The sequence below is a fragment of the Rhagoletis zephyria genome, unplaced genomic scaffold (assembly GCF_001687245.7).
Source record: "Rhagoletis zephyria isolate East Lansing unplaced genomic scaffold, Rhagoletis_zephyria_1.1 Rzeph_scaffold_02044, whole genome shotgun sequence".
NCBI classification, from domain to species: domain Eukaryota; kingdom Metazoa; phylum Arthropoda; class Insecta; order Diptera; family Tephritidae; genus Rhagoletis; species Rhagoletis zephyria.
In genome coordinates this window covers 59,984-87,595 of record NW_016159128.1, presented here as the reverse complement: position 1 = coordinate 87,595, position 27,612 = coordinate 59,984, and the positions used below count along the sequence as shown (strand labels likewise).

General features: G+C 34.6%; 1 protein-coding gene across 1 annotated transcript in view; it reads right to left on the bottom strand.

Annotated features, from left to right (window-relative positions):
• The window catches only part of LOC108365897 (triple functional domain protein-like), a 77,847-nt gene that overhangs the window by 8,448 nt on the left and 41,787 nt on the right, over positions 1–27,612 (bottom strand). Inside the window, 4 exon segments of the mRNA XM_017620105.1 lie at positions 3,243–3,488; positions 6,437–6,536; positions 21,392–21,452; positions 21,543–21,813. Of these exon segments, the coding sequence (XP_017475594.1) occupies positions 3,243–3,488; positions 6,437–6,536; positions 21,392–21,452; positions 21,543–21,813 (678 nt within the window).

Here is a 27,612-nt window from a genome sequence, read left to right as displayed (position 1 = left end):
CATTGTAAGCATGTATGAAAACTATGTAAAATAAAACCGGTTTATCCGGTTTTTCTTAGTCTCAAAATCGGGAACCTGTTTTGGAAAAAAGCGAATAATAGAATACCCTAGTATGCAGTGGTCGAAATAATTATAGCCGCACAAAATTTTGACAGGTTTTAACATATTATTTTATTTTGGTTATTTTTTTGTATAAAAATATAGTTCATTCTTTAACAAAATCCTTGTAAATCCAAGCTTCAAACATTGTGAAATATTAAAAAAATCAATAAACTTTTGTAAAAATTTCTAGTTTTTTTAATTAGATCTCCTAGAAAGATTCTGAGTATGCAGTTTTGTAGCCCATTGAATTCTAGTAGAACAAAGTACAAGCTTCAAATGGCTAAAATATACGGTTGAATTTTTAGATTATAATTTTTATTTTTGATTTTGAATTGGAATAAAATTTTCTCAAAAATGCATTATTAATATTAAGAAAAACACACCGAATAACTTAGACCGGTTTTACTAAGCAAATACTTCTCTGTGCGACGATATGTATACTGAAATTTTTCTCTAACAGTAAAATTTGATGGCAGTCTTTAGGCGCTGGCCAGAAGCAAACATTTTCGATGAAGACAATGTCCAATTCAAACCGGTCAAATTCTATCCGGTTAGAAACTGGTTCTTTTCAGAAAATTGGCCGCTTTGTTACTGCTGGGATGTTTGCGCTTTTGAATGTATTGACATTTTTTTTACTGGGCGTGGTATGCGCATAAACGCCTACGACAGACAAAGCGCAACAAAAAAATGCAACATAATTAAAATGTAAACAAATAAAATTGTGAGAAAGTAGGTTTGGTAAACTAATTTGACGCTAATTGGCGTAAATATAAGGTGAACCACTGGCACTTGTTCCAGAACGGCAATCGAAGGTTGACCCGTTGCTAAAAGAGAAATATTTGTATGCATAGCGCGAATGGGAACTGAAAAATTGTTGCGGCAGTATGAATCGCCGCGTTAGAAGTGCCTTTCCATGCTGACAGAAATGTAAACATTTCACCAAGTTTATTTTAGTGTCGAAACCACGCGCCTACAGTTGTGGGAATCGGCAGGAGTGCTGTCAAAAAAAGACATTGTTAACACGGAAGGTGAATCCTTTTCGACTTGTTGAGAGCGGCATCACAGTAAGAGATCCGGCAAGTGAAAACTGAGGTTAAGAGCTCTTGCATGTTTTATACTGTACTTTCTACTTTAAGGACTAATTTGGAGCCGTCGGTGCATGTAAGTATATTGACGCAGAATTAGGATACAGAATTAAGATTTGGTCTTCTTCCCGTGCACTCCTAGAGGGAATCCATGTGTGGAAATAATTTCTCAAAAATAATGTACACAGAAAAAAGTCGGAATTTGTATGCTCTCACCCCCTAGGATTGTTCTATGCATATAAAAAGTTGTTTTTCCCTATATAATATACATGGAAAATTTTGAGCGCTTTCAGTGATCTCTAAATATTTTTTGATTCAAAAAAAAAATAAAAATAAAATTGTTGTATAGTTTTTTAGACATAGAACAATCGTAGAGGGTGAGAGCATTAAAATGCCCACTTTACATATTTTGGACCACCCTTATATACATAAATATCTACATACTAACTTAAAGACCTCTACAAAAGCGAACAAATATTTCCAAACAGTAAATATTCAAAAAAGATACAATGACATCCTTTTAGACAGAGAAATTGAAGACCTATTTACATTTTATACTACATTCTAGTCACAAGCAATATATATTAAGTACCTTTTTATTGTTTTTTAAGTGAGAGCAATTTCTTTGTTTACTAAAAAAATATGCGAAGGTGTGTATATTGTACATATTTGTTTATACATATATGTGCATGTGTGCATTGAAGCGTTGAATTTTGTAGCCATATTTACTAAGCTTTTATGCGTGCGAATTTGTCATGCTTCAAAAACAATATTAAATACTTTATTAGCAATAAACACGCAACAACTTGTGGAGCATGAAGAACTTTACTCGTCATTTGGCGGCGCCCAGTACTTAAATACTGGTAATAAAATCACTGAAGCTTAAGGAAACCCAAGCGAATAATATGTTCGCGCTGGGAATATAAAGTCAATAACTACTAATCTAATTTATAAATATACATATGTATATACATGTGTGTACGTAAGTATTTAAATTTCTACATATAAATAAAGTAATTTTTAAAACAAATTTAACTCAGGGGAATAACCGTATTTCAGACGAGTATTTGCCTATACTAAATTACGCTACGTACTTACATATTACAAAACATAATTCACAATTCACGACTACATACGAATTGTGATAAGAATAAAGTTCTTGTAAACCACTTCCACGAAATACTTTATTCGGACTTCACTTAGAGTGATAATGAAGTGGTTTCTTGGAAAATCATTGCAAATGAGTGGAAATTACGCAAAATGCATACACTGGTACGGTGCGTATGAGTAACATTTTGATGCATATCGTCACTACACACGAAAGAGTCTTTCTTCGCTGAAGTTTTTTTTTATGCATCTTTTTTCGCGGTCAACTTTTGAGCTCGCGCCTCTCTCTCTTATACGGTGTTCGCATGAGGCGATTTTTCAGGGAATTTTAGAGGCGATTCGTTGAATCAAAAGTAGGCAATTCCCCCAACTTCATTGGAAGCGTTTAGTTGAAAGGTCGTTCACACCGGGCGATTGTTGCTTTCAACTAAAAGTCGCCTCATGCGAACACCGTATTAACTTTATTTTGAGTAGTCAGGATATCAGAAGTTTAGCGGCAAATGGCATTTTTAAAAAACATTCATATGCCAACTATTTACAACTAAAAATTTAAATCAATGTCCTTCTGCGGCCCAACTATGAAGTGTTTGCGTACATACGCATTATGCCAATGACCTCTTACGGCCCCCAAACAAAATGTGTGTATGTATGTATGTATGAAACATAGGCGCCATAAGCAAAATATTATGCGCAATAATGGCACATTAAATTTACTACCAATCATAAAAGCTCGCTCTTTTGCATGACAAAAGGTCCAAAGCACATTAAGTTAGAACAACAAATGTGCATACATTCATACAAAGATAAACGCCATCACCAACCGCAAGGACAATAAGTACGTTGCCTACTATATTTATGTGTGTGTGTGTGCCATTATTCATGGTCAACGGCGCTAAATCATAATCGCTCGGAAAGGTCACGTTTAAGTTTATTTACTAGTTGACTTACCAAGTTTTTGGAATTCTCTTTGAGATCCTTGGCAAATACTGGCGGACCGTTTGCCATTAAGTGTGGCTCCTGTAAAGGTTTCATCGGTGGTGGTAGTTCTAAACCAGCTTCTTCCTCGGCCTCATAATCGGCTTGTGCGGCATTGGCCTGTGATGACGCCGCCGATGTGCCATAGTGGCTTCGACTGCCTGCTGTGGCCGAAGTTACAAGGTTCTTATCATCCTGCTCCGTTTGTTTTTGTGTCAACTAAGAAAAAAAAAATTACAAAGAATGAAATTAGGTTATGCTAAGAACAAATAATGTAGAAGAGAATTAAGAAAACTTGTGAGTAATGTTGATATATGCATGTATGTACATACATATTATGTACTTTCTACTCGTAGTTAACCTTCAAGGGTAGAATAAACGGAGGTTTGTTTACAATCAACAATAATGGCAAAGAGGTCAGTCAACTAATTATTTTTTAATAAATCACTTCTTACAATTGGCTCATAAAGCAGTGACAAATTGCAAAAAAAAAATTTTGAAATTAATTAGCTATTCCATAAAATCAGTAAATTAATTATAGAGAATAATTCATAATATTTAAAATAGTATATTCCTCTTTTAGAGAATTCTCACAAAAATTGTAGCACCTGTCAATGGAGGAAATTGAAAAATTATTACTTTTTGGTTAACAGCGGGAGAAGATACAAAACGGAACGGAAAAGAATGGACGGGATAGTTGCTTATGATAGAAAAACGCTCCGTGCTCTAAACAAGGTTTCTATTCTCGAAAGCTCCGCGGTTGTAAAAAGAAGTGAAACACAGGTGTTGAAATCTTAAGCTCGCTTAACTGGAAAGCTTAGCAGATATTCAGATAATTACACCCTATTATTCTCAATACAGCTGCTCTAGCAGAGTTTGGCGTGATGTTATGCTTTACTGCTTGAGTTCCGTTTGGACTATGACTAGTTAGAGCTCCCACCAGTAATGAGAGATGTGGTTTGTTCAGTTTTAACAGCTCCTTAGGTTGCTGCCGGTGTACCCGTGGAGCCCTCACTATTTTCTTACTTTACGACAATTCCTCGAAAGTACCGGTCAGGCAGCTACCTGTGATATCACTGTGGGCTGGAAAAAGCTTAAGAACGAAGATCTACGATTCGATCGAGAAGCGAGGCGCTGTCGGAACGCTTTCGAATAAATAATCAATGAGCCAAGGGCCTTGACTGACCACGGACTATCAGTCCTTCCTGGATGGCATGTTAGTGATGAAAGATCCACTCGGACTCAGTCGATATGTAGTGATCGCTTTGGACGGAATGAACTCGTTGTCTTTTATAAGTCCAGAATGTTCTTAGTTGAAAGTAAAATTAAAATTATCTTAAGCTAAGTTGCGACATGCGCTGCGGCATCTTCGGTGTCCTGGTTCTAAACAAATTGTTCTAGTGTCCTGGTCCGCCCTTAAATTGGCACTCTCCTCTTCTTCGGTTAGGTCGAAACTTGTGCATGATTGAAAGAGAATCTCCCCAATTTCTTATTTATTCGAAATTACACTAATATGAATTCCAGGGCAATGGGACATACTTGAACATAAGGGAATGAGACAGAGGATGAACTAGCGAGGTGCGGCTCTGTACAAAATATGTTCCACGTTCTTGACATGGACGCCTAGTTTGGGGAAATTTAAAGCAAAATCGAAGAAATTTACCATTCGAAAGCTAAGCAAAGATGGAGTTGTACAGGATCGGATAGGATACCTACTACTAACTACTTTAAACCAAGACTCTGTTAGGAAAAAGCAAAGAAAATACCAACAAACTCATGCAGATTTCATAGGACATTGGCACGTGGGTGCACATGCCGAAACGATCGATATACCTTTCAACCTGTCGCGGCTGCAAGGGTCTGGGCTCAAAAGAGACAGTTGAAAACTTTTCCCGTGAGTTCCTAGTCCTTTCAAGTGTGAGACTAAATGCTTTTGCCAACCATTGCTGCAGGATATTTCAGTTTGCAATCATCTACTAAGAATTTTAGTCTAAAATTCATGAAAACCACCATGTGGTTGAAGGTTTGTACGAGCTTGTGGGTTCAAAGTGGCTACAAATTGCTAGTTGCTTGCCACCAGAGTGACAAACCACTCTAAGCAATCAATCGACCAAAATAAAAGAATGGCCGCTGCCAAACAGAAGATACCTTGTTCTATAATTTTTCTTTTAATTTTGTGCAGACTTTGAATCAAACCTGGGTTCTTCCGAGTGGTAGCATGCACCTCTAACCACTCGGCTACGTCAGCTTATTACTCCAACTTTCATCAAAGCCTTTATTCCTAAATGAAGCATATGTATACATTAGGGTGGTCTAAAACAAGTAGTCGGAATTTTAATGTTCTCACCCCCTAGGATTGTTCTATATCGAAAAAAGAATACCCCTATTTTTTATTTTGAAATTAAAACAATATTTAGACGTCGCTCAAAGCGTTCAAAGTTTTCCATATATTTTAAATGGGGAAAAACAGCTTTTCGAAGAAATGGTATCAAATTCAATATTTTTTGTTCGGAAAACTCTGATTCCTTTCAGGAGACTTCCAATAACAATACTCAATTGTTTATTTAATTGCATTTTCTGGGGGTTTTGGCGGACCTATAAAATATAGTTACTATAAAAAATTTGTTAAATAAATAATTGGGTATTATTATTGGGAATCTCCTGAAGAGAAGCAAAGTTTTCCGATAGAATTATATTGCTTTTCAGAAATTCTATACCATATCTACGAAAAGTGGTTTTTTCCCCATATAAAATACATGACAAACTTAGATCTCAAAAAAAAAAAAAATAGGGGTGTATTTTTTTCGGTATAGAACAATCCTAGGGGGTGAGAGCATAAAAGTTCTGACTTTATTTTTTCACATGCATTTTTGGACCACCCTAGTATACATACATACATATGCTGGTGAAAGCTGAAAGTGCTCAAGTTAAGTTAAGCAAAACGATAAGAGCCCACACGAATATTTCGGTAAAAATTATTACATTGAACGAAATTTAATCGTTTTTGCAGCACTTTTTGATGCCGGTTACTTCTGATTTTGCTACCCGAATTTTATAAAATGTTATTTTAATCTTAACATTGCTCTCGTGCAAAACGAGAAAATCCCATTTAGGACCTTCTTCTGCATAATACAGAATTTATAACTGAATCTTATTTTAATACTCACTCTTAAGCTCTTTTCTGAGGATTTCTTTGTAAGTATTTTATCGGCTGGCGTCTTCTCGTTCTTGTTTTGTGAATGTTTTCGTAGTGGAAACCATTTTGGCCTGAAAAGTACAACAAGAAAAAAAGAAATGTTTAGTAAGAAATGTAAAATACAATAAAATATTTTTTTTTTATTGTATGGAGCCTAAAAGGAAGCTAAATAGGTTAGATATAACACCTACAAACCTAACCTCATATTCCTTTTACAAAAATAAAAAAACGAACAGCATTAATCGCTGAGTCAATTGACTTGAAAAACCTTTTCTTAAACCCTCATGTTCTAGAGGTGTAACCAACAAACAACTTATCGTCTAAAAAGTTTGACCTTCAGAGGGCAAATGCCGTTTTGTTAATTTCCATGTTATCTGGTGGTGACTTATATATACTTTGTAATATGATAGCTACGTACATATGTATGTATATAATTTTGCATACAAAGCCAAATTTTGTTAATTCATATGTACATATACATACATACATATGTACATATATGTATGTCCAACGAAAGAATAAAAGAGAGCAGAAAACAAAATTTAGAAAATTTTGCATATATATTTTTGCATAAATTTTCTTACAAAAAATTGGCGGCAACACATAACTTCCAAAGTCTCATGACCGTCATCATATCATAAAGTTGCCACATGGTCAAGTGTATGTCCCGCGGTTACATGCTCAGACGCTTGTCCGCACATTGTAAATATTGATATTCATAAAAATACATACATACATACATACAAATATAGTGTATGTACCTACATATCTATGCAGGGGCCGCACATCAACAAACAGCTCACCCACTCGTTCAATCATTATTGTGTGTGCGCACAATTAAACGGAAGGAAAGAAGGAAGTCATAAAAAATATGGAAATGACGATCGGAATGGGATGGCTGGCCGCACCGTCTCACTGTCGGCAGCAACATTCTCTCAACCCAACTACACCCTCAATCTTGATGACATTTCCAAAAGCCACGCCAACACTAAGTTTGTCACTAATAACAAATTAGCATACCCAGCAGGGAAATGTTTGCATTCATGGTCAAATTACTCAAATGCTGAGTTGAAAATAGACATACATATATGTACATTACGGTGGTCCAAAAATGCACATGAAAATCAACTTCTTGGAATTTTCATGCTGCCAGCCGCAAAAGTAAAATCGAACGTACGTACATGGCGTATGAGTAACATTCGCATTTCGTTTGGGTAACGTATACGCCATGTGCATATGAAGGCCATGTACATAAAAGGGGATTTGAGATTCGTAATCAGCGGCCACAAAAATTATAGAATAAATCTAGTTTTCTGTCATCATTTGCAGAAGGAAATTAATAAGTATATTCGCTTCTTCGTCTTTCAAGCCGTGTAGTAAAGACGCCATTTTGAATTTTTTAAATTTGCCACTTTTTACTTGAAAGGGTATTAGTATACAAGAATTTTGGGCAGGGCTCCAGGCCGGTTCACGTGAATCGCCCCATATGTATGCATGAGATCCGCGTAACTCTAGCGGAACTGAGGTCTGGATACTGCAGTCGACTGAACTCATACATATAAGCGTGGGACGAAAAACTGCTTTTTTTGAATTTGCTTGGTAATAGCAAAAATATGGTTCATTATGCTCTAAAAAAATCTGTGTCTAAGATAAAAATTTTTGGTCAATATCTTAGGCTCGCCCAAGTCCATCAAAGTTCAAGTGGTAACAAAAAAACTTTTCTTAGCTTATTCCGGTTCTCTAGAAAAATGGTCCATATACCAAATTATGTAGGACTAATACGTTCGAAGATAATTGCAATTTTAGTAAAAAATGTGTTAATTAATTAATTTATTATTTTTTATTTTTTGGAAACATTGAACTTTCATCTTTCACGCATATTTTTTTAGAGCATAATTAACCATATCGCTAGCTTAGAGTGAAAAGTTGCTAAGTCCACTTTTTATGAAAACTCATATTTTGATATAGGAGGCTAGAGAAATTGAATACGCATCGTTTCGAAAATTATAAAGGTACTTATTTTATTTTTTCCTCTTCATAAGAAATAAAAGGAAAATTTGCTAAGTCCCAAAGAAGCACCACAAATCCGATAAGACCAAAATAATACGACATCTTTTAATAAATATCAAATCCTTCTGATTCTTATGGACTTTTGCTTTGCTTTAAACGCGCAAAATGTTTGATTTAAAGTCTTAAGAAATAGTTAAAGAAAATGGCTATAGGAAGATTTTTTCCTCTCCTGTAAAATTTTTAAAATGGGACTTAGCAACTTTTCTTTCTAAGCTAGCGATATTTTTGCTATTACCAATCAAAATTCTAAAAAACTACTACTAAATTTTTCTCGCACGGTCCCCCAAAATTTGCTTATTTATCTTTACTTAGCTAAAATGTTGGTAGCAGAATACAACTGTTTATCATTGCAACACCAACACAATTTCCGTTCCTGCTTCGCTCCAACTCTTTCATGTAACTGTGCGCTGTCCTTATAACCGGATACTCCCTATGCTAATGCGTAGGAGTTTTATATGTTTGTAGTTCATTATATGCATATGTACATACATACATATTTACATATTTGCTACACGTGTATGCTATGTACATATATCTACACTTGTTTACATGATGCGTACGGTTTGAGGTCGTCGCCTTGGTTGGTCATATTATTTGGCGACTCATTAGTGAAGTGTCGAACAACGCGGTCATTGTGGCGTTCTACCTCTTGAAACTTAAGTAAATAAGGATGTGTTTTGTTTGGCTAAACGGCAACAGTTCACATGTTAATTTAGTAGATACCTACATACATACATATGTAAGTAGGCGAGTGTTGAGACACTGCGGTTTGGGTCGCGCAAAGCAGGGCAGGGAGAAATTATATTTTGTATGTAATTGGTATGCAACATCAGTAGGCAGACAATGGTACATATATAAAAGAGAAATGTGTCAATAAATTATTAATTTCAGATATTTTTATTAAGACATTTTCATTGAATCGCGAGTTAAGCGTGTGTATTAATAATGCTGAAATTTGCCATTGTGTAGAGTAGTTCTTTAGTTATTGTTACTGTGAAATTTATCAAGGCGCATTTAACCCAAATTGCAATTACTTTTCATGGAAAAGAAATATATTATATCCATTATTTATTAAATATTCTCCTATAATATGTACGGTATGTTTATATCTAGTTGGCACTTTCTTAATTTGTTTTCTGAAGTGAAAGTATGTATTCAAATTTAATAAATAATCTAATAATAGTAAAGTCGGCATAGCTAGTGGCATTTCCTAATTACTTCAAGTGGTTTAACATAACTTAATCATCTAAAACCTGTAAATTGAAGAATTTGCAATACAAAAAAAAAAATATATAATACTTTATAATTCAGATACATATATGTCACATATGTATACATATATCGATGTTGTAGAAAAAACTAGGAAATCCTTACTTAATATTATAAATTCGAAAGTTTGTAACGCTTTCACGCTTTAACTGCTCATTCGTTTAGCATAAAATTCTGCAAAATGGTGGCATTAAGCACAACTTAAAACATAGGTTAGCTTTTATCTCGATTAGACAAGGGGGCGTGGCACCTCCTATACAAACGGAATTTTTCATACTGCATATCTCAGGAGGAACATATTTGTAGTAGGGAAGGAGCTGTTTAAGAAAGTTTTAGATTGAAAATATTTGGCAGGGAGTCAACAAAGGCTTGGTCACATTGAACTAACATTACCTGATGTCGCCCCATAGATGGTCCCTGGAGATGAATGATCCAAAAACTTTACGAAAATTTTGCAAGTTTAAAACTGTTTCGGCGTTGAAGCCCTTTATCGTGGAAACTTGGGATTCAATATCCTCCGAAATCCATCGTAATTATTTACTTTAATTCTGCGCCAAACTGTTTACCAGACAATATTAGTTATAGAGGTGGACTAATAAATTACTAAAAAAAAACATTTGATTATTTTTTCTTAAGCTTTTTGGTCTCCCCTATAATAATGGAAATTATGGCGTTTTCTCTTTTATAAAAACATTTGCCTTTGAATTGCCCACTCCTTGCAGAGAACACTTTCGTTAGAAAAGAAAACGCTATTAATTTTGAGGTAATTTTGGTAAATTTTTTCAGTCTTATAAAATATGCGGGTGAATCCGATAATTTATGTCGACGTTTTTTTCGGTTGGTCTTGAAAGAATTAAATTTAACAACTATTTTTCAAAAAGCCCTTGAATTCTACTGCTAAAATGTATATACCAAAACTAAATTAAGTGTATAAAAATTCGTCAACAAATTAAAAAAATATGTGTAAATTTCGACTGTTTGTTAGCTATTTATCAAGAAGAAAATACAGGATGCGTCAGGTGTTTGAGGGCGCTCACATATGTAAATTCGTGCTACACCGTACATACGCGTTTTTTTTTAGTTTATAATAGAGCTCTAGATACCCGGGTATCGAGCAATGCGAGTAGCTCGATACTCGCTCGAAACTCGTTCATTGCTCAACTGATCAAATGTTTGTTCAAAATTTTCGAGTTTTTGAACTATTTCATAAACAAAAGAAAATTTGTAAATTGTATTTGTCAGCAGCTGCTTTCTATTTCAGGTTAAATAAATTATATTATTAAATATCAATGTAACAATCTTTGCATTATATATCAATAATTTGAAAAATTTAAAAAGTTGCTACCAAAAATGTCAATATAATAAAAAAAAAAACATTGCTCAAATTACTCGAAAAAACTCGAATTGCTCGAGCTCATGCTCGAAAATTTTCGAGTAATGAGCATTGAACAAGTGTGCGAGTACTCGCTGCTCATATACCCGGGCTGTTTGAAAATGTGCGAACAAAATCGAGAGCTCTAGTTTATAATATTTTCATTTCATAATTTTACTTTTTAATTTAAAGTCGCCCGATCGTTTGTTTATTAAGCTCGCTGAAAACGGGGCGAATCTGACAAAATGATATGGAGGTATGTATGTTCAAATACTTCAGATGATAACATACATACATACATACATACTTTTCTTTTTAAAACAATAAAATCTAAGAATTAAAAGAAAATTAAAAAAAAAAAAAAATCACTGCTCGAGGACTCGAACCGCGGCTCTTTCGAATGGCGTTCGAGTGCTTTTGGCACACGCCCATAGCGACTATTGAACAGCGCGCGAGCAAGGTATACAAGTGCTTTTTCTCAAAAGAGCTTTTCACCATGAAAGTTTCACAGTTAAATTTTTTTTATTCATCTCCTTCATAATTCATGCAGTAGAGGTACTAGAATTTAATGGGCTATAAAACTTCGAAACATTCTGATTAAAAAGTTGAAAATTTAGATGCAACTTTGCACAATATTTATAGTTTTTGCACAAAATTTTAAATATGAATTTATATGGTTTTTGTTAGATAATAAATATTAAGTAAATAACCAAAAGAAAAATACGCAAAATTTGCTAAAATGGCTCGTCCCTATTTATTTTTCCACCACTGTATACAGTCATGTGAAAAATAATAGGGACTAGACATTTTGACCAGTTTCGGCTATTTTTCTTTTGTTTGTTTAATGGTTTTTGTTAGATAATGAACTGTATTTTTATAGAAAAAAATAATCATTAAACAATAAAATTAAGAATATACTATATACTATATGTACATTAGGGTGGTACTTAAAAAATCAAATGAACGAATTTTTTCAGTATCATCCCCTCAATCGGTAATACCACAGTCACAGATTTCGCATATTAATTTTGGTTCCGATTGGAGACGGTAAGGCGTGTCGCACAGGGGGCAAAGTTCAAAATCCTCTATGGAGACTAAAAAAATTAAAATACATTTTTTTTTTCATCAAATACCCAAAACCGATACCAACCATAGTCGAAGATGTCACATATAGATTTTGGACCCGATTGGAGACCGTTAAGGCGCGCCGCACAGGGAGCAAAATTCGGATTCCTCTATAGAGACTCCAAAAATTAAAATTATTTTTATTTTTTTTTTCACTAATACCCAAAGTCGATACTACTAAAGACGAAGATGTCACATATAAATTTTGGTACCGATTGGAGTCGGTTAAGGCGTCTTCATAGGGTAATCTGAACTTTGCCCACTGTGCGACACGCCTTAACCGACTCCAATCGGGGTCAAAATTTATATGTGATATCTTCGACTATAGTAGCATTGACGTCGCGGGGGTTGAGGCTTGGGAAATCTGATTTAAAACATTTGCTTACTACATTTAAGGACCAACCTTATGTACATACATGTTTCCTAATTTAGCGTTTTAGCTTTCGCTATCGCTTTAAATTAAAATTTCCCAAATATGCGAATTCTAGAAAAAGTTTGTCGTAATCACAAGAATGTATGTATGTACATACTATGTATGTGTGTGTATGTACATGGGTGCATACCAGCCAATACGTTTACCTCCTTCTTCATTTGCTTATCACAAAATAACAACAACAACAACAATAACAACAACAGAAGGAAAATAAATTAAATTCAATGAAATAAAAGTAATAGCCACACAAACAAAATGGGCATTGTGTGCAAGATAAAAAAAAAAAGTTCAGCAATTTAAATAAATGGGCGCGTATCCATGGCCCGCAATGTGAATCACACAATTGTTTTTACTGATAGCAAACGGTATCATTTGTTTTGTTTTTTGTTTGTACTTTTTTTGTTTTTGCGCTTTAACTTTCGTATGATTCAATAAAAATCAGCGGCACAATTCAATAAATTAACAAATTTATGGTAGAGTATAAATATGTGCGTACATATTTATTTTGGATATCCAATAATTATAATCAATTTATTTGCGTAATTACGCTTCCGTACCAGGATTTGTACTTCTCCTTGCGACTCAGCGGCTCCGCTTCTGCAGCGGCAACTGCTGCGTCTGCACAGCAAAAACATAAAAAGTGCTCGGAATGGTCACAGCTCAGCGACTTGGACATGATGGGATCCACAGATTTAAAGGCACGTAAAATATTATTCATTGACAAATTGAATCGATGCGAATGATGTAGACGTATGCAATGGATGCGGTGCAACCGAAACACTCGTTAGTCACAACGTATGCAATAATAGCTCGTGAAGCGAACGCTTGATACACTTTCAACTCGACCGTTAAATACAAATGTTGTCCGGACTACATATGAATGTATGCGCGTATGCTTGGATTAAATTTAATATAATTATACGAATATTTTAATACAAATTTATGTGCACTTCTTTAGGTGTATATATGTATGTATGTTCGACCTCACTGTACACTCGAGCGTATGAGTAATATTTTTCTGCTCAACACAAAGCCACCAATCACCCAATACTTAATGCTTGCAAGAAGAAAGTATTCAAGCGGTATTTTTCACTTAAGCGTTCTATCGCGCGAAATGAGAGCGACCAACTGATTTTCCAACGATAGAAGTAACTGTGTCCAATGCGCCAACGATATCGGTGAAGAAAACAACTGCAAACTCTTTGGGCGGCGTTGGTGTCTCGTCTACGTCAATCTAAAGTACTTTTAATACGCATATATATTGTCTACTACTACAACAAGAATGGCGAATAATTCAGCACTAAGAAGAGCTAAGAAATGTGTAATTCGTTACTATTTATGCTCATATTACAATATTATTATTATTATTGCGATTGTCATTGTGTTGGTTTTTGTTTTTGTTTCTTTGCGCTTGCTGTTTGCGACATTCAGGAGAAAAGAACCGCAGCAAGAGGTACGGCGAATCGTGTCGTGTGTATAGAAAATGTTTAAAACAAAATACAGTAAAACCTCCATAACTCGAATTGCCAATAGCGAAAGAAAATGCTGCACTTATGGAAAACTTCCGAGGTATAACATTTTTACTAAATATTTTATATTGAAAGAAAGTATTGAATGCGGGTAGGAATGCAAAGATGACGATGTAATCCTGATAAAAGACGTCCAGAGCACAGTTGAGATATGGTGGGAATACTTAAATAGCAACGCTTTTGTATAGCGACACAAGTGGAGAATTTGACGAAGCAGAGCTCAGTTAAATTTATAGGGACGAAGCTCACGTCCCTACTTTCGAACAAGACGAGGTGAGAACATCAAAAATGCAGCTTAAAAACAAAAATACCCTGGAGCAGACGGTATACCGGCTAAGCTGTTCAAAGTCGGCGGCAAAGAGTTGGCCGGGCGCATGTACCGATTGTTAAGTGTATTTTGGTCTTACGAATAGAACCAAAGATTGGAGTTTCATTGTACTCTACCCAATCCATAAGGCTGCCAATTACTGCAAGATAACCGATTGCGCCTTATCCTAGACCCATGATAAATCAATGGACACCCACCACCTTTTGAACGATTTCAAAGCCTTTGGAGGGAAGCTGGCTCTAGATTTGGGATTCCTTGGGATGAAGTTAGGTAGAACTTTAAGGCACGTCTAAATTGTAAAGCACCTTTCCGCGTCGTTCGAGACTAAGGTTTTGCACAGGGGCGCTCCTCAGTTTTGTGCGATTGCTTAAATTCGATGTTGGAAAGCATAAGACGTAACAGACAGCACATCTGAATTTCATTGGTACTATATAAAAGAAAAGACAATGCTGCTGTCGAATGCAGATGGCGTTGGCAGCGTTGCCCTTAACACAAGGACAATGAGCGCCATAATTTTCAACTTGGTGGAGACAAAAGAGGTTCATCTAGCAGTGTATAAAAACAAGACAAGTATCTCCTGGCAACATAGAAAAAGCCCCCGGGTATTGGCACTCACGTCACTGTTGGCCGTTAAAATTTAAGGGTAGGGTAGTGAAGCACTTTGCCTAACTGGAATCCAGCATCAATACTACCATTAACGTCTGCCTGGAAATTGAAAAGCAGATCCCTCTCTCGTCCTTACACATATGTAGCACAGAAATATGGACGATGTTGAAAAAAGATTTGCAAGTTTTGGGGCCTTCGTGAGGACTACATACATACATATTTTCTGCACTTTTCGCGTGTTCGACGGGTACCAAAGAAGATCGATCTGAATGTAACGTTATTTAATGCAGGAAGTTTTGGAAAACAGCGGCGGAAGTTCTGGCGAGTATGCTCCAATAATCCTTGCATAGTGTTGGTCCGATGTCTGTACTCATTTAAAGTATCCGAGAGAACTCTCGACGCTGGTCAAAGTATCGCTCGAAAATATTCGATTCTACTTGTAGGTACTCAAAAATGCTCAGAAGAAAAATTTAAGTTCACTAAACGTTTACAATCAAATCAGCCTCATTGCGAATGTCGTGTCGAGTGCAAGTCGTATTTCGAGAGTCAATTTGTATGTATGTATATACATGTACATGTATGTACTATATCAAAATATCGAGCTGGCTTATAAATTCAAACGAAACAAAAACGGAGGAACCCGTAGCTCCAAATCTAATATAGGATTATTCACTGTATATATGTATATGAACTATTTACATATGTACTACATATAAGAATGTAGTATGTTTAGCGGTCTCATAAAAGACACAGTGCAAAGTGTGTGGTGGTCTGCTTTGTATTGGCGTCGAAACAGCTTGATGACTATTTCACAGGAGCGAAATAGTTTTATTCCCAGCATGGCATTGCAAATTTGATGTACATAAGTATATATATACTTGCATGCACATCTACATATGCTGAGTACCTTGAGTCTAGACAAAGCATTCGTTTTGGCAGTGTAACGCTTTGATTTGCTTCGTTAAGTCGCTTAGGCGTAACCTTAATTCCACGAGATAATTTAGGGTTGCACTTTAGATGTAAAATTTCAAAGGATTGTTCACTTAAATTTGGGCGCGCTACAGCAACACTTTTAAGCTTATGTTTAGACTGTTGTATCAAACAATTTTAGTGTAAGTCGTTGGGAAATAGATGCAGCGTTCAGAGATTTGAATTCGGCATTACTTAATTTCTATTTCATAAATTTTTCGCGATAGGACTGTTTGATTTGAAGATGATGTCGAACTTTTTTTTTAATAAAAATTTAACATGAGGTTGAGACCAAGAAGTTACTAAACAGGTAACGGTACTAAAAAATAAATCTTTTAGTCATAAAACATTTTAAAAATACTTTTAGCTTTAGTAGAAGGAAAAGCTTAACAGGAATTCAACTTGGGAAACAGTGTCCATTAATTTCTCGCTATAAACTTGAAAGTAGCGTCTTCACAGATATGTCCAGAAGGCGCCTCGGCATTCATTGATAGAGATATTGCGACTTCTTTAGAGAAATTTGATTCGAGATGTCATCATGTCGTTCGAATGAACGCAGACGCTCCAGTCCTGCATGTATTCAACTCGGAAGCCGCTTGTGGTAGCATAGTAAGAGGAAACACCAGGCAGTGAAGTATTTTGGCCTTAAAAGCACCACTTCTTATATACATACATACATACATAGTTACTCAGAACCACTCTTTTACCTTATGGTTACCTCATAACTAGAATCGACTGTTTTATGTTTTCCACCAAAAACATAGATAAAGCCATCAAAGGCAAACAAGATAGCAAGGAAGGTTGGAAACGTATGGTTGAAACCGAAAATTGTATGCCCAATGCGCAAATTAAATGAATTAGATTGGTATGCCCCTAGAAATGGGTTTTGTTCAAAGAAAATCTATTCAGTGAGTCAAAGAGTGGGTGCTATGGCGCTGTTCATCAAGAACTACGTTCCAAAACCCCCATAAAACTTTTAAATATAAATAAATATCTCACAAATGCCGAATCAAAAACATACTTCCTTAAATACACTGAAGAAACTTATTCAGGTCTATTCCAAAATGTGAATTAAAATCACTCGGTTCGTAGACTACGCATTGTTTTAATTTAACCGAATGTTCGCGGTTAACTGACATATTTTGAGCATTGGGTACAAACAAAAACTGACGCTCAACTGCGGTCGCTCAGTAAAATAAAATACATGGAGATAAATATATTCGATTGTTATGTGAGGTTTTCGAATTTACCTACATAGAACCAAAACAATCGCTTTGCCGTAAGAAAGACATAAAGCAACCGAAAGATAAGGGGTTGAGTAGAGCATGACGCCAATACGATATTGATAAGACGGACGCATACATATATGTATGTACATATGTACATATAACATTCTATGTACTTATAGATACATAAGTTCATACAAGGAAATTTATTTACTTTTGAAACATATGACATATGTATAGTATGTATGTACATACGCAAAGAAGAGTTGGAAGGTAAAATGTTTTACCCCTTTGTTACGGTTTTTGAGTTTTCGTTAATTTGTATACCTACATATATTGCGGTCATTTAACTACGCAAAGGTTATTTATATTGAAATACATATATTACGTCTTTATGTGCATACATATGTACATATACTTTATCGCACGACTAGTGTTAGATATAATAATGGTTGGCTTAGAATAAGTCGCATCAATGAACGACCTTAAAGAAATAAATTCCGGCTTTTTATGGTCAACCGATAAATATACCATATTAGTTTGAGAAGTAGTATCTGTAAATAAGCATTCAACAAGACAAAATAATATATTACACCGTGCGAAAAAAACAACCAAATTTTTTAAAACACATGAAACTATGAGCAAAATATACAGCCACATTGCGTACGTCGTAAATTAGACTAAAATCGGCATTGGTATTGCCTATTGTCGTGCTGAAATAAGTAGATGACTAAAACTGTCGAAAACTATCCAGTGCTGCTAAGTTTTTCCATTTTAATACACTAGTCGAATCGAATTTTTAGGTAATGTACTTTTCGATACGACTCGACTCTCGAAAAACGACTTGCATTCGATACGGCACTCGCGATGGCGTTGATAATAAAACTGCGTTATTCGTTTTTTTCTCCGTCGCACAAATGGCCAGAAGGCATTCAAAAATGGCCAAAAGTCAACCTTGGAATTTTAATTGTTTAGCTAATAGCCAAAATATACAGTATTTAAGGTAACTGTTAGTAAAATAAAATAATAAAACCGGTGGACAGCAAAATTAATTTTTTTTTCAAAGAATAATAAATATTTTAATTTTGTCTTTTCTTTCTTATTTATAAGATGCAGTAAAATAAAACCCATAGTTCAAAAAACCGCTGGCTTAAATTAATTCGACATCTTTTATTGAGTCAGGTGTAAATTTTTTGAATTCTGCTCGCTGACGTTTAGCAGTACTCCTGTGTACCATCTCATATCACAAAAACAAAACATGATATGATAAATTTGCTCAATTTTGCACTTTTTGAATTTTTGTTTTATTAATATTGTTGTTGTTGTAGCGGCTACAACAACCCCGCCCAGATCGGCTTATATCTCAGTCGTTGTCGTCGAGTTCCACTACCGGCAGCCCCAAGAAGCGTGCAGCCTCTATGAGGTCGGTCCATAGGGACGACGCCGTTAGGGTTGTGGGGTTTTCCGGTCATGCGAAGAGATGTTTCGAGTCGTGAGGGGTCTCTCCGCATGCCGGAAATTCGTTCGGCACATCCGCATTTAACCTACTCGGGTAGGAATTTAGCCTGCTGCAGTAGCCAGAGCGAAGTTGGGCTATTGTTGTCCTGGTCTCCCGAGGCAGATGGAGCTCCGTCGCGTCTATGTCCGATGTTTGTGTGCCTAGAACGGCATTCACAGGTCTTGAGTCTACATAACTCGAGACTGCGTCCCTGTGAATGCCGTTCAGGGCCTGTCTGTGAGTTTTTTTTTATTAATCTTCTTCACTGGCCGCGTGATAAGTTATTTAAAATTTTTAGTTTTCCGAGCTGCTGAGATAAGTTCCGAGATGATGAGAAAGAATAAAACATAACTAACGATTTATCCACACTTAAATTTTATGTTTTATTTTAAAGCTGAAAATTGAAATTGTTGTTTTTTTCTGAGCGCATCACTCAATCACCTGAATTTAATGTAATTAAAAAAATACTTAAGAGAATAAAGAAAAATAAATAAAAAAATACAATACCAACAAAAAAAAAATATACAACAGCAAGTCTAAATTCGTAATTGGTAAACAAATAACAAATATATAAAAAAAAAAAAAANAATTAAAAAAAAAACACAAGTTAACAAAAATATAAAAAAGCGAAGTGTTCAATTTCGTAATTCGTACAAAAAATAAAAAATTAAAAAAAGGCAAAATACAAAAAAAAATTAAACACTGAAGTCTACATTCATAATTGGTGGAAAAATTATCAATATAAAAAAAAAAACAAAACAAACTATAAAAAATACCAAAGAAATAAAAAAGTGAAGTTTAAGTTCGTAGTTAAGCCTCCTCCTGTTGGGCTTCGGAAACAACATTTTACGTAGCCTGACTACAGGCGTATTTTTTATGCCGGCCGTATCCGATTTGGCATTTAAAATTTTTTAAATCTAATGCTGACTACACACCGGGCAACCGTTGAAGCAACGTGTTGAGCCAACCTGTTTTTCTTGTTCAATATACACGAAACAACCGTAGAGGCAGCCATTGCGGCAACCTCAGTAGTGTGTGCTCTGTTATGAAATGAACATATGGGAGACAATTTTCTTTTCTACTAAAATACATTTTAAGCTCAACTGTTTTCAATGAACTAAGCCAATAAACTCAATACACAACAATAAACACGAGGCAACCGACATGGCCACCAACACAAAATAGTCAGCATATTTTTAAATTCGTGATCAGTGAGCCCAAAAATCCTAGAGTAATAAGTTTCAAGCCAACCCAACTACTTTTCACAATATTATCCGCCATATTGGATCCGCCATTTTGAATTTTTAAAAACTAACTTCAGATTCGTAATCACTGACCCAAAAAACTCCGTGTAGCAAGTTTTAAGCCGTTCCGATAAGATTTCGAATATTGGCCTTTTTGTTTTGAAACTAAAACTATCCAAATGCAGCCCGGATCGTATTTGCATAGTTACTTTAATTTTTCATTTTTGGAAAGGTGGCTGATCTTCATATGAATGATCAGACTTGAAAATGCTGCAAATTAAGGATCGGAAATACATATGTGTGTATGTGATAAATGCAGAAAGATGCTTTTTGAAATTTTTATAATTTTCGATTAAATCAAATTGTGAAAATAAGAGTGTTAAACTCGTTGGAGTCACAAAAAAAGTTATTTGACCACAAAATCGACAGCTTTATGCACACAGTGAAGAACAAAAGCGTCAAAATGGTAATGTTTTTTTTTTTACTTATTAAATGTTTTCCATGTTCAAACTTTCTGTTAATTTCTGAAGTATTGTCCATGCTATAGCCAAGTCCGATTAAATCGGAATTTCGAACTTTAAACAAAATGTAGAAAATTTCTTCAAAATTCATAAAATTTTCAAACTTTTTTATCTGAAAATCTAAAACATTTCTGACTATGCAGTTTTATAACAATTTTAGTATAATATAGTGTAGAAGTTTGAAGACCACAGAAAATCGCGTGTTTAATTTTTTTTTTTGAGGACGGTCTTTTGCTGTGTCAAAATATCAATTTGCTCCTCACTGTACATAGTTGAATGTCAGCTTTTCAAAATTCCAGTCGCTACGTTATTTTTACGTTGGGCGTTTATTGGTAGCTTCGTTCGAAAATTTTTCAATATAAATGCTTGAAACTATTCAATATCTTTTTTCTTTCTCTTTAATTATAATCAAATATTCTATCTTCTATTATTTCTGTTGAACGCTTTTACTAACAACCTAAAAAGTTGTTTCATATTACCAATTACACTATCACTATACTTTTTATAATTATTCCAAATACTTATGTATGTATTACACTTTTTCCTACACAAAATCTCCCTGCAGTTCGCCTTTAATTAAAACTAGTTAACTTGCCTTTTCACAGAACTTTCACAAAAAATTTAGCTACAACTTTAACACTTTTTCTTTTCAATTTCTGCTTTTACTTCTCAAATAGCAAACCAACGTCAGTTAACTTTTTAAACTTTTCGCATGACACTCGAAAGTAAAACTTACCCGCTAAAACCACGTCGCTTTGTTGATGAAGTCAACGGATCCGGTTTGCCGCGATTGTTACCTAAAAAAATTAAAACACACAATTGTGAAATTAAAACTTTATAAGATTTGCTCTTCATTCATCATAAAAGTCAACTATTTATGTACTCACTTTGCTCCTGCATCACATCGTTTGTTTCCTTGCGCGCCGAACTGTTCTTCTGTGCGCTTGGCGATGGTTTAAGTATTGAAACAGGCACCAGTCCTTCCTGTACGGCTGCATCGTCACTTTGTGGATTTAGGCGTACTAAACAGAAATCTGGCTCGGCGGCTGAGGGTGCTTCCACAACCTCAACTTGTTGCCCTTTAGTTACACTCAACTCATTGGAGCCGGGTGTTGCAATGTAATCAGCGACCACCCAAGTGCCCTCGTGGCTACCAATCTGAAGAAAAATAGAAAATAAGAAATAAGGCACAAAAAGGATAACTTAATTGAATATGACAAAAGCGACAACAATGAAAACGGCACGATGGCAACGACTTGAAAAAAATAATCAATAAATACTGGCACGTTGAGCCGTTTTGCAGACACGGCCAGTTAACACGTCTTGTGCTCCTGCTGGCAGGCAGCAAGAGGCGGCCAGCAAAGACCTACTATAAAGTCGGTAATGAAGCATATTAAATAAATAGACATGACTACTACATATGAACATACATATATACATACATATGCAACGCGGTTGTTATTAAGTCAAAAAGTTGAAGTGGCATGGAGGGAAATGAGTAAACGGATGTGCGGCAGAGATTTAACTCTCGGACTGGATATACTAGGATATGATGTCTACTTACTAAACGACTTCACTATGTGTGTCTATACATATGTAAGTAAGTATGTATACAAGTCTTGGATGAAATAAATTATAACTGGGTAAAAAAATTAAAACAAGTAACTTTTAAGCAAACGAATAATTTTTAAGCAAAAAACAAAACCGACTTCGATTCTCTTATAAAAATTCCACTATATTCTTATCTATAAATTTATCGATTTTTGTATCACTATGGTTTTCGATATGTATAGAATTTGTTATCGTTACCGCAGCATCTCAACTTCCATTCACACTCTTGTACCTTTTCCCGTTCTCGATCCTTGTCAAAGTGATAAATCCCTGTCACGTTTTAGTGGGCCACTCCGACATATTTAGCTTAACGGATCTCTGCAATCTGAAGCATTCATTCACCATGGGGTGTGCCTGAAAGTGGTAGTGTGGCTTGGAGCAAGCGGGTCACTTTAAAAAAGTGTAATGTTAAAATTCCCAGGTTCTGATTGTGCGCTAGGTAAGGCATCCGCCACGTAATAACGAGTTCCAATAAAAGAGATAAAAATCGTCGGAACAGATATTTTTTTTGATGACTGTCTAAAAATCTGGCCCAAGCGGTTATAGCGCCAAACACGAAGAATAACTTCATTTATGACGGCGAGTACCGAAGACGATGAATGATAGAATAAATGCAAATAACAGAGTTCGGGGAATTGAAAAAAAAACAGTGATTCCGCTGACCAGCCAATGGATTTAAAAACTCTAAATCTGAAATAGTACGATGCGGTAATCACTGGGGGTGAATTCGGCCAAAATCGCTTAAGCGGTTATATCGCCAATTTATAAAATATGAATGAATAAAAGCTTTAACAGTTTTGAAAGACATCATCTCTTACGAAGCAAATAATAATTTTGCAATAAGAAAAGAAAATCCACTTTAGTGTCTCTGCGCTTTGGTGTATCGCACACAATTTCCAACTAAATACAACTGTGCATATAAATATGTATGTATGTATATAAGTGATATGGCACTAGCATATCATTTTCACTTCATCTAACAAGCTGCTTTTCATCTTCCTATTTCCACTACAATGCACTGATATTGGCACGCTCCTCTTCTACTGCTACTACTCGCTGCTGCTTAGTTATTAAAGTATTGATAATGAACCTTATTGTGTAAAAGTATGTGTCCCCAGCGGATTGCTTTTGAAAACGCACACACAACCAGCGCGATTATAAATACCCTACGGGGAAAAGCCAAACAAGTTAGAAAAAATACTAGTTCATTAACTAGTATGTGCCTGTGTTCATTAACTAGTAAATTCGATAATTTCAAATAACTTAAGCCATCTGCCTTTGAATTGCCAAAGCCAAAAATAAAACGCAATTAATTGCTTTTCTTACAAATGTCGGCTGTGGCGTCACGTGAAGGCTACTGGTTCTGGTTCTGAAATCGCAGGTTCGAGGCCGCTTGGAGGTGGTTAAGATTTTTAAAGTTAATTCGATGTAAGTAAAAATAATTTATTCAATTTATAAATAAATAACAAATTTGAAAATCTAATTGCATTGCAAAAAAAACATGCATATAGGAAGAAATGCTTGTGCCATAGAAATTAAACAAAAATATTTTTTTTTAATTTAAAAATTACAATAGAAACTCTTAAAAAAATAAATTGAATAAAAATAAAATTAAAAATAATAAATAATAAAAAAATATTTAAAAATAGATGAATTAAAAAAATGAATAAAATAAAAAATGTTCCCCTGCGCCAGGACTTCAACCTGGGACCTCAGGCAATTCCAATTCGGCATTTGAACATGGTTGCGCATATTGGAAATTACCATCAGGGATGAATTGGCAGACTAACTCATCAACTGGTATAATGCTACTAGTCTTTCTACTACTAAATGCTGATGCATAACCTGACAATTGACATCTCGTAGGACATCGCAATGTTAAAAATACCAGTCGCTAACATTGAAAAAGGATAGAATGAGAACTAGTTCGGCTGGAATGCAAACTGGTAGAATTCTAGTTAACAACTAGTAGCTTTCCCTGCAGGGTACTACTTCAAATGCGGCTAACAAGCTTACTTCCCATGTATTTACCGAGTATTCAGCGAACAATGAATGCTAAATCTTTGTTGGGATATCTGCATTGTTTGAATTAATTATTCATGAGATTAATATCTCAGAACCTATCCATACATAAATATCAATGAGTTAGTGAGCGGGCTTATTTCAGAGCGGAAGTGTGTGTGTGTGTGTGTATGTTTTTGTGTATTGATTAACATGTTTCACGTAGTTGTAAAAGGACTATAATTGGCATGAATAAATAGACGATGATGGTCAATGATTAATAAGATTATTTGTCAAGGCAAAGAAGACAAAAAAAAAATCCAATAAATATGGAGACTGCTACGGACGTAAAAGCATTGATAGAATACAAATTTTCCGAAGAATTATAAATAGCAGCTATTGTAGCTGAAATCCCTCAAGCGTGATTGAAAAGTGGACGTGGCTTAAATTATAGAATAAAATACTGTTTTTGACGAAATCTATTATATCCATTTACAATTTATTTGTTTTACTATCTTTCTTTGACTGCGTGAGGTGTGGCTGCTTGGTTAGCAAGAGGTTGAAGTTTTCTTTTGTTTTAATCTTTTTGCTCTTTATTAAATTTCAAAATTGGGCTGCTACTACAATTTTGGTTCCAATTTGGCTACTTAGTACGAAACTATTTCGTAATTTATCCTACTGGGCATGCAAACGAAATGTTTGTTTTTTCACTGTCAAAATATACATACATAAGTACACAAATTAAACCGACATTAAGTACACATGCACCGGCAAGCATGTCGTCAATTAATCTCCTGCAGATTACGAAATTGGATGAACATCGATATGTATATACAGTGACTTAAAAAATGACCCGTGTTGATTTTGTTTTAAATATTCGTAAAGTTTTTTGGCCAAAATTTTGTTTGTTATTTTTCTAACCAAATGGTATAAATCCCAGTTTCAAGCTTTATAGAAAATTTTAGAAAATTCAACAAATTTTCATCAAAAATTCAACTTTTTAATCTAAATCTTTGAACATTTTTGGGTATGCAGTTTTATAGCCAATACAATTTAACTCTAAAAATCCCACTGATTTTTGAGATTTGTTTCTTTTTGGTGACGGATTTTTGCACCATTTTCAATAAAATCAAGAATTTCTTATTAAATAAAGTGCGGGAGACCGTTAGCAAAAATATTAAAAAAATCAACGCCAGTTTTTGTAAATTGCACTTGCTATATAAAAAAAAAACGCAAAAGCAGTCTACAAAAAAATATAAAAAAAATTCAAAAATCAACGCGATTTTTTAGTCGGTGGACACTTGCACTTCATTAGACTAAAATTTTATGGGCTATAAAACTGCATACCCAAAAATATTGTAAAGATTCAGATAAAAAAGTTAAAATTTTGATGGGAATTTTTTGAATTTTTCTAAATTTTTTATAAAGTTCGAAACTGTGATTTATATGCTTTTGGTTTAGGCTTGGATGATATTTTTATTGAAAAATAGCAAAAAAAAATTTTGCTCGAAAAACATTGTGAATATTTAAAAAAAGTCAACACGTAGTCATTTGTTTGAAACACTGTAACTGCATGTGTACACATAAACGGCAGTTTCAGCAGTTAACTGTTTAAATTTATGACAGCCATTGGTGGTTGATCGCCGTGGATGTAATGCAAATAAGTAGTGGAAAAAGCTGCATGAGAATTATTATATGTATATAATTTATGTATGTAAGTGCTTAAGCTTATTATTTAATCGGCCCAATTAATAAAGTTCAATTATACATATTTTACGTAAACAGTATAAGAAGTAAGAAATGGCGTAATGTCCTTCCAAACTTAAATAATTTTTACACACATGAAATGGTAAAAAAAAAAAATCAATTATTCAGCCCCATTGCGAAGGTCGTAAAATAGACTACATTGGCATTGCCTACTGTTCAGAAAATACCGAAATAGTTAAATCTTTAAAAGTTTGTATTAACACAACTGTAGATGACCGGCCAAAAAAGGTATTCTCTTGAAAGTTTTTTAAATTGTTTTTGTTTTGAAACATTCAGCGACCTATCCTCGAGAATCAGTTGTATAGAATAATTTCTGTCCAGAATTCTGATGCAGCATACGAATTTCTCGAGCAAAAGTTTTTTCAACAATTCAACCCGTTCTTTTCCGGTGTCATTATTGACAGCGTTTTGATCTGATAATTTTTGCACCTTATAGGTCTTCAGCCCGACTTCTTTTTTAAATCTGCGCACAAAAATTCTGACTTGCCAATTTTCTTTCTGAAATGCTAATTATATTAAACCGTGCGACAAAAACAAAAAAATTTCAAAACGCACGAAAGAATCGATATACACACGAAACTATGGGTCAAATATAGTAAAGTTGCGTTTTCAGTTTTTCACTTTGACGTCAGGATTTTTTTTCAAAGGACTTGGAAATTTTAAAGATATGATTAATTCAAAAAATTATTTAAAAAAATCAGTTAGGGAGTTCACAAGGCGTTGTATACTGTCGTATTGTTGTATGTCGTAACCTTTAAACGGCTAAAGCTGTATTTAAGGGATTCGCAAGCTACCATAAAAGTCGGATTATGAAATTTCACACCGTTAAAAAATAGTTGGTTGTGGTTTCAAGTCCTCTTAACATTTATTTAGCCGTTAAAAATTTTACGACATACGACAATACGACACATACGACGACTTGTGAAACACCTAAGTGCAATGTAGAATAACATAATGAGAGGGAAAATTCTGTAGAATTGAAAACTAATAAAATTTTTTGCTTCACAAGAAAGAATGGGTATAGAAAATCCGCTTTTAATAAATTTTATCTCTTTAAGTTAAGTTAAAGTTTGCCGGACGAAATTCGATGACGATTTTTTCAAAAAAAAAAAAAATATTGCAACTTTTCAAAGATATTTAAGGTCAAGACTTCTAAAGGACATTTTCAATACCAATTAGTCCTTATGCACCAAAAAATGTACCCCGTTATAAGTCTACAGATTTTTTTCTTTTATATGATGCCCTTATTGTTACCTTACATTGTATTGAATTTGTAAAATAATTTTTTGAAATAATCATTCTATTTAAGTTTTAAACAGGGTTCGTATTTGCACACACATGCTCTGCTCACACACACGCCAGAAACACATTCAACTTGTACTCACTGCTCATACACATGTGTGTGCATAAGTGGAAAACAAACTCTGCTCACAGAAAAGTGTGTGCTGTTTGTTATTAAGCACATGCACATGTGTGTGAGCCGATTTTTGTACAAATTTCAGCCCATGCACATGCACATAATATATTTTTAAAAGAATTTGTTTATTAAACGTTATTTTTTGAAAGACAATTCAATAA